Source organism: Pteronotus mesoamericanus, unplaced genomic scaffold (assembly GCF_021234165.1).
Source record: "Pteronotus mesoamericanus isolate MK-2021 breed Mesoamerican mustached bat unplaced genomic scaffold, CSHL_Meso_final contig_24, whole genome shotgun sequence".
Taxonomy (NCBI): Eukaryota; Metazoa; Chordata; class Mammalia; order Chiroptera; family Mormoopidae; genus Pteronotus; species Pteronotus mesoamericanus.
The window spans coordinates 5,876,846-5,889,400 of NW_026555100.1; the positions used below are offsets into that span (position 1 = coordinate 5,876,846).

At 36.8% G+C, this 12,555-nt stretch overlaps 1 protein-coding gene across 1 annotated transcript in view; it reads left to right on the forward strand.

Moving 5' to 3' along the window:
- CFAP70 (cilia and flagella associated protein 70) overlaps positions 1–12,555 on the forward strand; it is a 107,205-nt gene that overhangs the window by 62,632 nt on the left and 32,018 nt on the right. The window contains 3 exon segments of the mRNA XM_054572412.1: positions 4,421–4,554; positions 4,673–4,788; positions 4,988–5,197. Coding sequence (XP_054428387.1) covers positions 4,421–4,554; positions 4,673–4,788; positions 4,988–5,197 — 460 coding nt within the window.

The window sequence follows — 12,555 nt, forward strand, 5'->3', positions numbered from 1 at the left end:
ACCACATTTTATTTCTTCACTCCTTATTGATGGGCATGTGACTGGTTTTCACTTTTTGGCTCTTATGAATAATGCTGCTATGAGCATTCACGTATAAAGTATGTAAGTTTTTGTATAAATGTATGTTTTCAGTTCTCTTGAGTATATACTAAGAAGTGAAATTGCTAGGTCATATGGTAACACTGTGCTTAACTTTCTGAGGAACTGCCAAACTGTTTTCTAAACGGCTGTATTAATATTTACATTCCCACCAGCAATGGATGAATTTCATTTTCTCCACATTCTCCCTAATGCTTATTATTGTCCATTGTTTTAAAAAAAATTATAGCCATCCTAAAGAGGTTGAAGTGGTATCTCATTGTAGTTTTGTTTTGCATTTCTCTAATGTCTAGTGATTTTGAACCTCTCTTCACATTTATAATTTTTTCAAGTGGAAAATATTGTCTAAATTCTAAATTAATTGATAGAGGAACATTTAGACCTCAATAAGTTCAAAATATCAGTCTATATAAATAAATTCTTATGTCCCATTGTAAGTGGCTTATTTTACTTAGTATGTGTCCTTAAGGGTTCATCCATGTTGAAGCATGTCAGAATTTCCTTCCTTTTTAAAGCTAACTAATATTTTCTTGTATGTTAATACCACATTTCACTTATCATTCATCTGTCAATGGGCTCCTTGTACCTTTTAGCTATTATGAATAATGCTGCTATGAACATGGACGTACAAATATTTCTTTGAAACTCTGCTTTCAATTCTTATGAGTATATGCAGAGAAGTGGGATTGTTGTATCATATGGCAATTCTATTTTTAATTTCCTTGAGAACCACTTTATTGTTTTCCAAAGTGGCTTCACCATTTTATGTTCCCTCATTGTATGAGAGTTCTAATTTCTCTATCCACTCAACAATAATTGCTATTTTCTGTTTTGTTAATAATGGCTATCATAATGAGTGAGAGGTGGGATTTCATTGTAGTTTGATTCATTGATGATTAGTGATGTTGAACCTCTCTTCCTATGCTTTTTGGCCATTTGTAGATCAGGTCTTTGAAAAATATCTATTCAAGTCCTTTGCCCATTTTTGAGTCATATTGTTTAACATTTTCTTGTTGAATTTTGGGAACTCTTTATGTATAGTGTTCTGAATATTAACCCCTTACCAGATATATGATTTGCAAATACTCTTTCCTATTTATCCCCAAATCACTGTGAGTTATATTTTTACTTTGTAGATACTTTCTTTTGATGTACAGAAGTTTTTAATATTTATGGAGTCCAATTTGTCTATTTATTTCTTTTGTGGCCTGTGCTGTTGGTATCATTTCCAAGAAATCATTGACATGTCCAATGTTTTGAAGCCATTGTCCTCTTTTCTTCTCAGAGTTTTATAGTTTTAGGTCTTATATTTAGGTCTTTGATCCATTTTGAATTTTTTTTTGTATATAGTGTTAGGCAAGGGTCCAACTTCATTCCTTTGTATGTAGATATCGTTTCCCTAGAACTATGTGTTGAAAAGACTGTCCTTTCCCTATTTACATACACTTATTTATTTATTTATTTTAAAGAAAGAGAGGAAGGGAAAGAGAAAAGAGAGAGAGAAATGTGGATTTGTTTTTCCACTCATCAATATATTAATTGGTTGATTCTTATATGTGCCCTGACTGGGATTCGAACCCGCAACTTTGGCATATTGGGACAATGCTCTAACCAACTCAGCTACCTGGCCAGGGCCATATACCTTCCCTATTGAATGGTCTTGGAATCTTTGTCTAAAACAGTTTGTCAATATATGCAAGGGTTTATTTCTGGGCTCTCTATTTTATTCCATTGGTCTATATGTGTGTCTTTATACCAGTACCACACTGATTACTGTAGCTTTGTAAGTTATTTTTTTCTCATTAACCTATGTGATTTATTTACTTTCTTTTTTATTGAATTTATTGGGGTGACATTGTTTAATAAAATTATATAGGTTACAGGTGTACAGTTAACACATCATATATGTGCGTATACCACTCCAATCTCATTAAACTTTGTTTTAATGGATCTCAAAATTCTGTATTGATTTTAGAAACTAATAATTTAAAAATACCATACGAGAAACCCCAATTGGTCCCTAAAACATTCTCATTTCCTTCTGAAGATTTTACAATGCATTGTAATCATTAACCAATTTTTTACCATCAAATTTAAATGGCCAATTGAGACAAACGATTTTGAGACCATTCTTCCACCACTGATTAAGGCTGGCATGGTAAATATTGGGCATAATATTTATTTAGCCTTATGAACATTCTGGGCATCTTGGTGACTTTGCCAGATCCAGCTGCCTTTTTGTCTACTGCATTGAGAATACCCACAGCAACTGTCTGTCTCATGTCACAAACAGCAAAACAGGCCAGAGAAGGATGGTCAGAGAAACTCTCAGCACACATGGGCTTGTCAGGAACCATATCAACGATAGCAACATCACTAGATTTCAAATGCGTTGGGCCGTCTTCCAGCTTTTTCCCAGAATGATGATCAACTTTCTCCTTCAGCCAAGCAAATTTGCAGGCAACGTGAGCTGTGTGACAATCCAGCACAGGTGCATACCCAGCACGGATTTGGCCTGGATGGCTCAGGATAATCACTTGAGCTGTGAAGCCAGCTGCTTCCATTGCTGAGTCATTTTTTGCTGTCATCAGCCACATTGCCACAATGACTATTTTTGACAGACATGTTCTTAACTTTGAAGCCCACATTGTTTCCAGGAAGGGCTTCACTCGAAGCTTAACGGTGATTTCAACAGACTTGACTTCATCTGTAATGTCGACTGAAGCAAAGATGACCACCATGCAGAGCCCGAGAACACCAGTCTCCACTTGGGTCACCAACACAGTACCAATACCACCAATTTTGTAGACATTCTGGAGGGGCAGACACAGGGGCTTGTCAGTTGGATGACGTGGTAGCAGGGTGCAATACAGAGCTTTGAGCAGAGTGGTTCCATTGGCATTGCCATCTTTACAGCTGACTTTCCATCCCTTGAACCAAGGCATCTTAGCACTTGGCTCCAGCATGTTGTCACCATTTCAACCAGAAATTGGCACAGATACTACTATGTCAGGATTGTAGCCAATTTTCTTAATGTAGGTACTGACTTCTTCAACAACTTCCTCATATTTCTTCTGGCTGTAGTGCAACTCAATGGAATCCATTTTAACATGATTAATCAGTTGTTTCACACCCAGTATGTAAGCCAGAAGGGCATGATTATGGGTCTGCCCATTCTTAAAGGTACCTGCTTCAAATTCACCAACATCAGCAGCAACAATCAGGACAGCACAGTCAGCCTGAGATGTGCCCTTAATCGTATTTTTAATAAAGTCTCTATGTCGTTGGGCATCAATAATAGTCACATAATATTTGCTGGTCTCGAATTTCCACAGGGAGATATCAATGGTGTTACCACGCTCATATTCAGCTTTCAGTTTAACCAAGACTAGGGCATATCTGACGGAGTCTTTCCCAATTTTAGCATCCCCTTTCTCAAATTTTTTGATGTTTTCTTTGTCGATCCCACCACATTTGTAGATCAGACGGCCAGTAGTGGTAGTCTTGCCAGAATCTATGTGTCCAATGGCAACGATATTGATATGAATCTTTACATTTCCCATTTTGGCTTTGATTAGTGGTGGTTTTCATGACACCTGTGTTCTGGAAGCAAATCTGTTGGCCCCCCCCGCAAAAAAAAGGCATAGCTTTGTGAGTTTTGAAGTCAGGTAGTGTGAGTCTTCCAGTTTTATTTTTATTTTGAAAGATTGTTTTGGCTGTTAAGTTTCCTTTACTGAATTCCATCTCAATTTTAGGATGGGTTTTTCTATTTTTCAAAAAAATTAGGATTTCATTAGAGACTGCATTGAATCCATAAGTTGATTTGTGTAGTATTGACATCTTAAAATATTAAGTCTTCCAATCTGTGAATATGGAGTATGTTTCCATTTATGTATGTCTGCTTTAATTTCTTCCAGCAATATTTTGTAGTTTTCATTTATTATGGTGATTTTTTACATATTTGTAGATAAATTTATATTTGTCAATTAAGATTATGATAGAAATATATATGAATCTTTAATATTAACCATAAAATCAATCATTAGCTTCACTGAAGATCATTGGATGAGCTTGTAGTAACCAGAACACTAACACCACAGAGCAATCAGTTTCTAGATTATTTTTTAATATTTATTGACTTGACTAAGCCAGAACATTGACTGTACTAGGCATTCAGAATTCAATGGTAAGCAAAAAGAAGTCATAGTTTCTGCTTTTATAGAGTTTATAATATTTATTGAGTGCTTCTGTGTGATGTCATGTGCATTAAAAATATGACAGTGTACAATAACCTTGGTTCTCCTAATACTTCATGTTTTAGAGGCTGGTTCGTGAGCCCCAGAACCTGGAACACTGGCTGGACTTCGGTGCCTTCTGCCTTCTAACTGAGGACAACATCAAAGCACAGGAGTGTTTTCGGAAAGCCCTTTCCCTCAACCAGAATCATATCCACAGGTATGGGTGAAGGGAGTGGGGAATGAGTAGGAGCAGATAAGCTTCCGTGTGAAGTTGTCTTGACTCCATGACTGTGACATGGACCATGCTGTTAATCATGTTGGTGATATCTTCTCAGTTTATTGCTATGTGGTGTCCTGGCTGTCCTGTTGGAGAACTATGATCAGGCAGAAATTTTCTTTGAGGATGCTACTTGCTTGGAACCAACCAATGTTGTAGCCTGGACTTTACTCGGTATGGTATTTTCCTATGATCTGAATGTGTTTTTATTCCATTAATAAGATTCTCCTTTGTCTTTCTACTCTTTAATGGTTCTTCATGTAGTTTTTAAACTTTAGTAAAAATGTGAAAAATGTGAATGAAATATTACAGTTCTTCAGTAGATGATGGTGGCAAATCAGTCACATTTATTTCAGCATCTTTCTTTCTTCAGGTTTATACTACGAAATTCAAAACAATAGTATTCGAATGGAAATGGCATTTCATGAGGCCTTCAAACAACAGCAGGCACGAGTAACAAAGCAGAAGAGCACTGGTACTATAGAGTGTGTTGAAGAAGGAGGGAAAATAGAATCCAGCTTTGACCCTTGGGGAATCACTAATGGTTCTTCTACAACTGCGATCAAGGTGGAAACCCCAGCAGGTAGGACCAAGGAATGGAGATGATTAGTGGCTATAGGCCTTATGAAGAGAACCAGGCACATAGTAGGCATGCAGTAAATATTTGTGAAATGAATAGGTGGAGTTTTGAGTTGTTCCAGGGATGCCAGGGAAGAATCTTCCAAAATATTTCCTCATTGATATGATTGAAAGTCTAAAGTTTTACTGTTGCTATTCAGTTTTTTTCATCTTAGAGAATTTATTGTCTCTACATCCCTAAAAGGGGTATCATTCTAGCAGAGTAAATTTCTCTTTTTCCTCCTCATTCTCTTCCCCACATGCAAGGTCCCTCTCTTGTGATTCTTAAATTTATTTATCTGTACACTCCCTTTTTCCCCTGTTCTTCATTGCCATTCTTTTTTTCTCTACTTTAGGAAATTGGTCATTCTACTGTGTTTTTATTTATGTGTTTCTTGTATATGTTATTGCATACTGTTATATGCATATTGATATTACATAAACTGCATATATTTAAATGTACAACTTTATAAGTTTTGACATATGAACACACCTATGAAAATATCACCACAATCAAGATAATGAACATATCCAAAATACCCCAAACTCTCCGTGTGCTCATTTGTATTCTATTTCTCTTGCCCCCATTGCCAGACAACCACCAATTCGCTTCTGTCACCATAAATGTGTGTGCATGTTTTAGGATTTTAGAATTCTAAACAAATTTAGAATTTTTGAGAATTCCTGGAATTAAATAGAATTGCATAGTATGTAACCTTTTTCATCTGACTTTTTCACATAAATGTAATTATTTTGAGATTCAAACAGGCGTTAGCCTATATCAGGAGTTAATCTCTTTATATTGATAAATAGTTTCCCATTATATGAATATACCACAATATGTTTATCTATTCACCTATTTATAGATATTTGAGTCTTTTCTAGTTTGGGACGATTAAAATAAAGGTGCTACAGATATTCATCTAAGAGTCTTTGCATGGACATATGTTTTCTTTCCTTTTTTTTCAATATTTAGGATTTGAATGGCTGGGATCAGGGGTTATTTTGGAAAAAATTTCCAAATATTTGAGAATTTTTTCATACATCTTTGGTTTTTATTTCTAATTTCATTGTGATTAGAAAACATACTTTGCATGATTTGAATCCTTTAAAATTTATTTTGATTTGTTTTATGATCCAGTATATGACCTTTCTTGATAAATGTTCACTTGAATAACATTCACCCAAGTAACAGTTGTTCTGTAGTTTAGTTCTAATTTTGATGTGGTTGTGTGAGGAGGTAAGCTATATCTATCTAGATTGTCACCTTAGCTTTCTCCTACTGTATATTATTGTTTTTAGATTTAACTTGTATATGACAATCTTCTCTTGACTCATTGATTCTAATAGATTATTAATTCTATTTGTTTTTTTTTATTGAAAACGATTATCATATCATTGGCCAATAGTGATAGTGTTACCTTTTTCCTCCAAATCCTCATACTACTCATGTCCTTTCTATTATTTTTTGCTTTTATTTTTTTAATTTATAAATCATGTTTATTCTGTTACAGTTGTCTCAATTTTTCCCCTTTTACCCTCCTCCACCCATTTCAATTCCCACTCTGTTGTCCGTGTCCATGGGTCAATTCCCACTCTGTCAATTCCCACTCTGTTGTCCATGTCCATGGGTCATTCATACATGTTCTTTGTATAGTCCCTTCCCCTTCTTTCCACCATCGTCCTCTTCCCCCCCCCCCCGCTTCTGGTCACTTTCAGTCTGCTGAATGTTTCCGCGCCTGTGGTTTATTTTGTTCATTAGTTTATTTTGTTGAATAGAGTCCACTTATAGATGAGATCATATGGTAATTGTCTTTCATCAACTGGCTTATTTCGCTTAGCTTAATATTCTCCAGTTCCATCCAAGTTGTCGCAAAAGGTAGGAGTTCCATCTCTCTCTCTTTCTTTCCTTCTTAAATGCAGATTGATTTTATTTATTATTTTAAATGTCAAAGTTAATTATAAAATATTTTTAAAAATTTAAAACCCTTATAAATTTTCAGCAATTAAACCAACATGACACCAGTGCAGAAATAATCAAGTAGATCAATGAAATATAATGAACATTCTAGAGACATACGTATATATCTGATTAATATATGTATGATTAAGTTGATATTTCAAATCAATGGGGAAAATAAAGCTTATTCAACAAATAAGGTGCATGGACCACTATTACTTGAAATAAAACAAATATAGAGCCCTATTTCACACATTGGACAAGAAATATTCAGGTGAGTTAAAAATCAATATGTAGAATCTAAGGAGTTTTAGAAGAAAATAGAACTAATATTTTTCATTACCTGAAGTAAAATATTCAACCCCAGAAACTATAAAGTAAATATTGATAATATGACTGTATTAAACATTTAACTATATAGTAATATACATATAAAAAAGTTAAAGGACAAGGAATAGAATAGAAAAGTATTTGCAACATATCCAAAACATGGTTAATAGGTTTGTTTCTTTTTAGGGAAAAAAGTTATACAAACCTTTAATCAATAAATGGATAAAGAATACCAAAAAGTCATTTAAAGCTTTTTAAAAAAATAATAGAAATAGGCAAGAAATATACTAAAACAGGTTTAGTATCAACAAATAGTAAATGAACAATTAAAATAACACATCATTGTCACAATCAGATTAATGAGTATTAAAAATATTGGTAATATCAAGTATTGGCAACTGTAAAAGGAACTGGATATTCATAGAAACTTTTTCTTCATCTTAAAGCAGTCCCTTTGGCATATTTGGCAGTGCTGGTTTGGTGGAGGTATATTCTTTTAGCCTTCTTTTGTCTGGGAAACTCCTTATTTTACCTTCCATTTTAATTGAGAGCCTTGCTGGGTAGAGCAGTCTTGGTTGCTGGCCTTTGCTCTTCATGACTTGGAATATTTCTTGCCATTCCCTCCTGGCTTGCAGTGTTTCTGTTGAGAAGTCAGATGCTAGCCGTATCGGGACTCCCTTAAATGTTACTACCTCTTCCTCCCTTGCTGCCTTCAGGATTCTCTGTCTTCGATATTTGCCATTTTCATGATGATGTGTCTTGGAGGGGGCCTCATTGGGTTCCTCTTGAATGGGACCCTCTGTGCTTTCTAGACTTATGTGACTTTTTCTCTCCTCCAATTAGGGAAGTTTTCCATCATGACTTTTTCAAACAGGTTCTCTATCCCTTCCTCATCCTCCTCTCCTTCTGGTATCCCTATTATATGGATATTATTACGTTTCATGTTGTCTTGCATTTCTCTAAATACCTCTTCATTCTTTCTGAGTCTTTTTCCATTTTCTTGCTCTTTCTGGGAGCTTTTTTTCTACCTTATCCTCCAGCTCACTGATTCAGTCCTCAGCTTTGTCTAGCCTGCTTTTGATTCCTTCTACTGTGTTCCTCAATTCAGAAATTGTATTCTTCATTTCCTCTTGTCTCTTATTGATAGTTTCTATGTCCTTTTTCATGCTGATATAGTTTGCAGTAAGTTTCTTGTAGTTTCCCTGTAGTTTTCGGTAATTCTCTCTGAGCTCACTGAGCTCATTGAGCTTCCTTAGAACCGCTATTTGGAACTCAATATCTGATAGTTTACTTGCCTCTATTTCGTTTAGTTCTTTTTGTGGGGATTGCTCCTTTCCCTCTGAGTGGGGTGTAATTCTTTGTCTTCCCATTATTTGATAGAGACTCTTTTCTTTTGCTTCTGTTTCTTAAGTTGATTTGTCTTGATTTCCTGGCTTTGTGGTCTGAACTTCTATGGTTGGAGACTGCTGTTTTTACTTTCTGGATCTGCCTCTAATGATGTCAGATGTCATCCCTGTCTGACTGTAGGCAGTCTGTTTGAGGCTTCCAGGAATCTACTGTTTTTGGCTCTCTCCTTCAGCTGTTAATCTAGTCACTCTGCACTCAGCAGGGTGCCTTAGACAGCTCATGACGGGGCAGGGTTATTGGGTCCTCTCACATCCCTGTGTATGTGGGAGGAGTCCCCACTGGGGTCCCTCTGGCTACTCTCTCTATTCTCTCCCCAAAGCCTCTGTCCCCAGTCTCTCGCCAAGTGTCGCCAACCCTCTCTCTGCCCCCGTTAGCCAGTAATCTACTGTCTGTGGCTGCCACTCTGCACTCAGCAAGCGGCTTATACAGGGCAGGGTGGAATTTCACCTGGGGTTGGGGCTATTGGTTCCTTTGATGCTGGTGCCGCTCAGGGGGTGTGGTCTCTGTCTGAGCAAGATGGCTTCTGCCACATGGGGGATGAGTCAGCACCAAGATCCCACTGGCTACTCTCTCAGTTCTCTCCCCACAGCCTTCTTCCCCAGTCTCTCCTCAGGCATCTCTAGCCCACTCTGCCCCCTCCTTTGCTGGAGACCAGGGTAAGTGGCTGCAAATGAAAATTTATGCATTGGCCCTTTAAACAGTTCTTTGCGTTTTCAGCTACCTGCCTCTGGTAGAGAGCAACCCTGCTGCTTTTCACAGCTGGCTGTTTTCTGTGTACTTTTTGGGCTCTGGTGCTGTGGGCTAGAGATCCCCGCTTTTGGTTTAGACCCCACTCTTCTCAGGGGAATCCAACTGGCCATTTCAATATCCTTCTAGTGCTGCCACCTGTGCGCACTCCTCCCGCCTTCTCAGGTCTGTACAGCACTCCTTACCAATTAGATTGCGCTAAAGCCAATTCTTCTGTCTCCAAGGTTACAAGGCTCCTCTCTCGCTATTGTTCAGCTGTTTGTTCCAGATGATTTCTCCACAATTTGGTTGTAATTCTAGGTTGGTCCTCAGAGGAAGTCAGTGTGACTTCCACTCACTCCTCTGCCATCTTGATTCAGATCTTATTATTTTCAATAATATGTTATACAGTCATGTGCTGCATCACAAAGTTTTGCTCAGTGATGGACCGCATATACGATAGTGGTCCTTTAGATTATAACGGAGCTAAATTTTCTCTAAGAAATAGGATATGTGAATCAGGAGGATTTTTTTTCTTTGACAGGAGCTATATCTGTGGGGCTTGGCAATAGATTTCCTCTCACTCAGCACCTCAGTTTTGAGTGCACAGATTACATCCCAGTCAGTGAGCTACTGACCTGTTTCAGGATGGAGGAACCTGTCCCCTGCTTCCTGCCCACTGCTACATATTCAAGGGTGCTATAGCCTCCTAGTTATAGCTTGATAGTCTTCAGAAAATGCTGCTGTAAATCCTTTGTTGAGGACCTAAGATCCTGTACACAGAGAATACAGCTCTGCAGGAAGTACATTAATAAGTATTAAGTGCCACTTTACTAAAAGCTTTCTGTGGTAGTGTGGAGCTAGCCTGTCCCTGTATTTTGGAAATTTTTTCAGGTTGTAATGATGAAAAGCATAGCTAAGTTTTATTTTTTCCATCAATTCAATAACAGAGAGAACCCTAATATAATACATTTCAGAATAGAAATCAGTGCCATGAAGAACAGTCAAGAATAGAGAAAAATTAATGAGACCAAAAGAAGGTTCTTTGAAAAGATCAATTAAATTGATAAATTTGATAAGAAAAAAGAAGATACATTGTACCAATGTATCTGGCTATACCAGTCTACATTCCCACCAATCAGGAATGAAAAGGGACACTGCTGCGAGTCTTACAGATATTAGAGAGATAATAAAGGAAAATTATTAACAACTTAATGTCGACAAATTGGACAACTTAGGTGAAATGTAAATACCTTGACTACGTATACAAAGCTTATTCAGGAAGAAAGATAAAATCTGAAGAGCCCTATATCTCCTAAGGACATTAAATATATAATTAAAAAACCTCTCACAAGGACACTGTTGAGCTACCCTCTTCCTACCACAAACTTAGAAAATAGAAGAAGGAATATTTCCATTAATGAAGTTTGAGAATAGTTATCTTCATGATATCAAAATCATACAAATCCATCCCAAGAAGAGCATACCAATAAACTTCATGAACCTAGACACAAAAATTCCTAACAAATATTAGTCTATCAATTTTAGCAACATATATAAAAGATAATCTGTCCAATCCAAGTAAGTTGTAAGTTTGGTTTCACAACTTGAAAATCAGTGCAATTTACCACTAGACCAGCTAAAATTAAGAAGGCTGATGAAGATTGATAAAATTATAGAAAAGGTGTGTTGTTACTGGAATTCTCAAACATTTATGGTGGGAATGCCAAAAGGTATAACCAGGAAGTTTTATTTTTTATTTTTTAATTAAATGTATTGGTGTGACATTGGTTAATAAAATTATATAGGTTCAAGTATACAGCTCTATAATACATTATCTATATATTGCATTGTGTGTTCACTATTCAAAGTCACATCCCCTTCCATCACTATATATTTGACCCCCTTTACCCTTTATTACCTCTTTCCAAGCTCCCTTTCTCTCTGGTAACTACCAAACTATTGTCTGTGACTATAACTTTTTGTTAGTCTTATTTTTTCATTTGTTGTTTTCAGTTTTATAGCCCACATATGAGTTAAATAATATAGTTCTTGACTTTTTCCATATGACTTATTTCACTTAGCATGATATTCTCAAGGTCCATCCATGGTATCACAAATGGCAGTTTTCATCTTTCTTATGGCTGAGTAGTATTTCATTTTGTATAGGTGCCATATCTTCTTTATCCAATAACCTATAAAAGGATGTTTTATCATTTCCATGTCTTGGTCACCATGAATAATGCTGCAGTGAACATAGGGGTACATATATCTTTATGAATACATGTTTTCAAATTCTTGCAGTAAATACCCAGAAGAAGGGTTGCTGGGTCACATGGTAACTATTAATTTTTTGAGGAACCTCCAGTCCATTTTCCGTAGTGGCTGTACCAGTCTACATTCCCACCAGCTGTGAATGAGGATTGCTTTTTCTCTATAATCTCTCCCACACTTGTTATTACTTCTCTTGTTGATAATAGTCATTCTAACAGGTGTGAGATAGTATCTCATTATAGTTTTGATCTGCATTTCCATACTAGGTAGTGCAGTTGAGCATCTTTTTGTATATCTGTTGGCCATCAATGCGGAAGATGGTGAAGGCTGACAGCAAAAGCCAGGTTAAGCACTTGGCAAGGCCACGCTTGACTGCTTGTATCTACAAGGCAGATCAAGCTGGCAGCTGGCAGCAGCCTGAGTCCCGGGGGAGTTGAGAAGCGACTAGATCACCACAAGCGTTAGCTGAACACGACTGCACCCTTTGCAGAGGAAAGCTTTATCATGTAGATAGCCTGGGAACAGAACAGTCCATGCCCACAGCATTGCCGTATGTCTGCAAAACTCCCTTGAGCTTTATCTAACTAACCCCTATAAAATAAACATGGAGGCCGTGGTCATTGTCG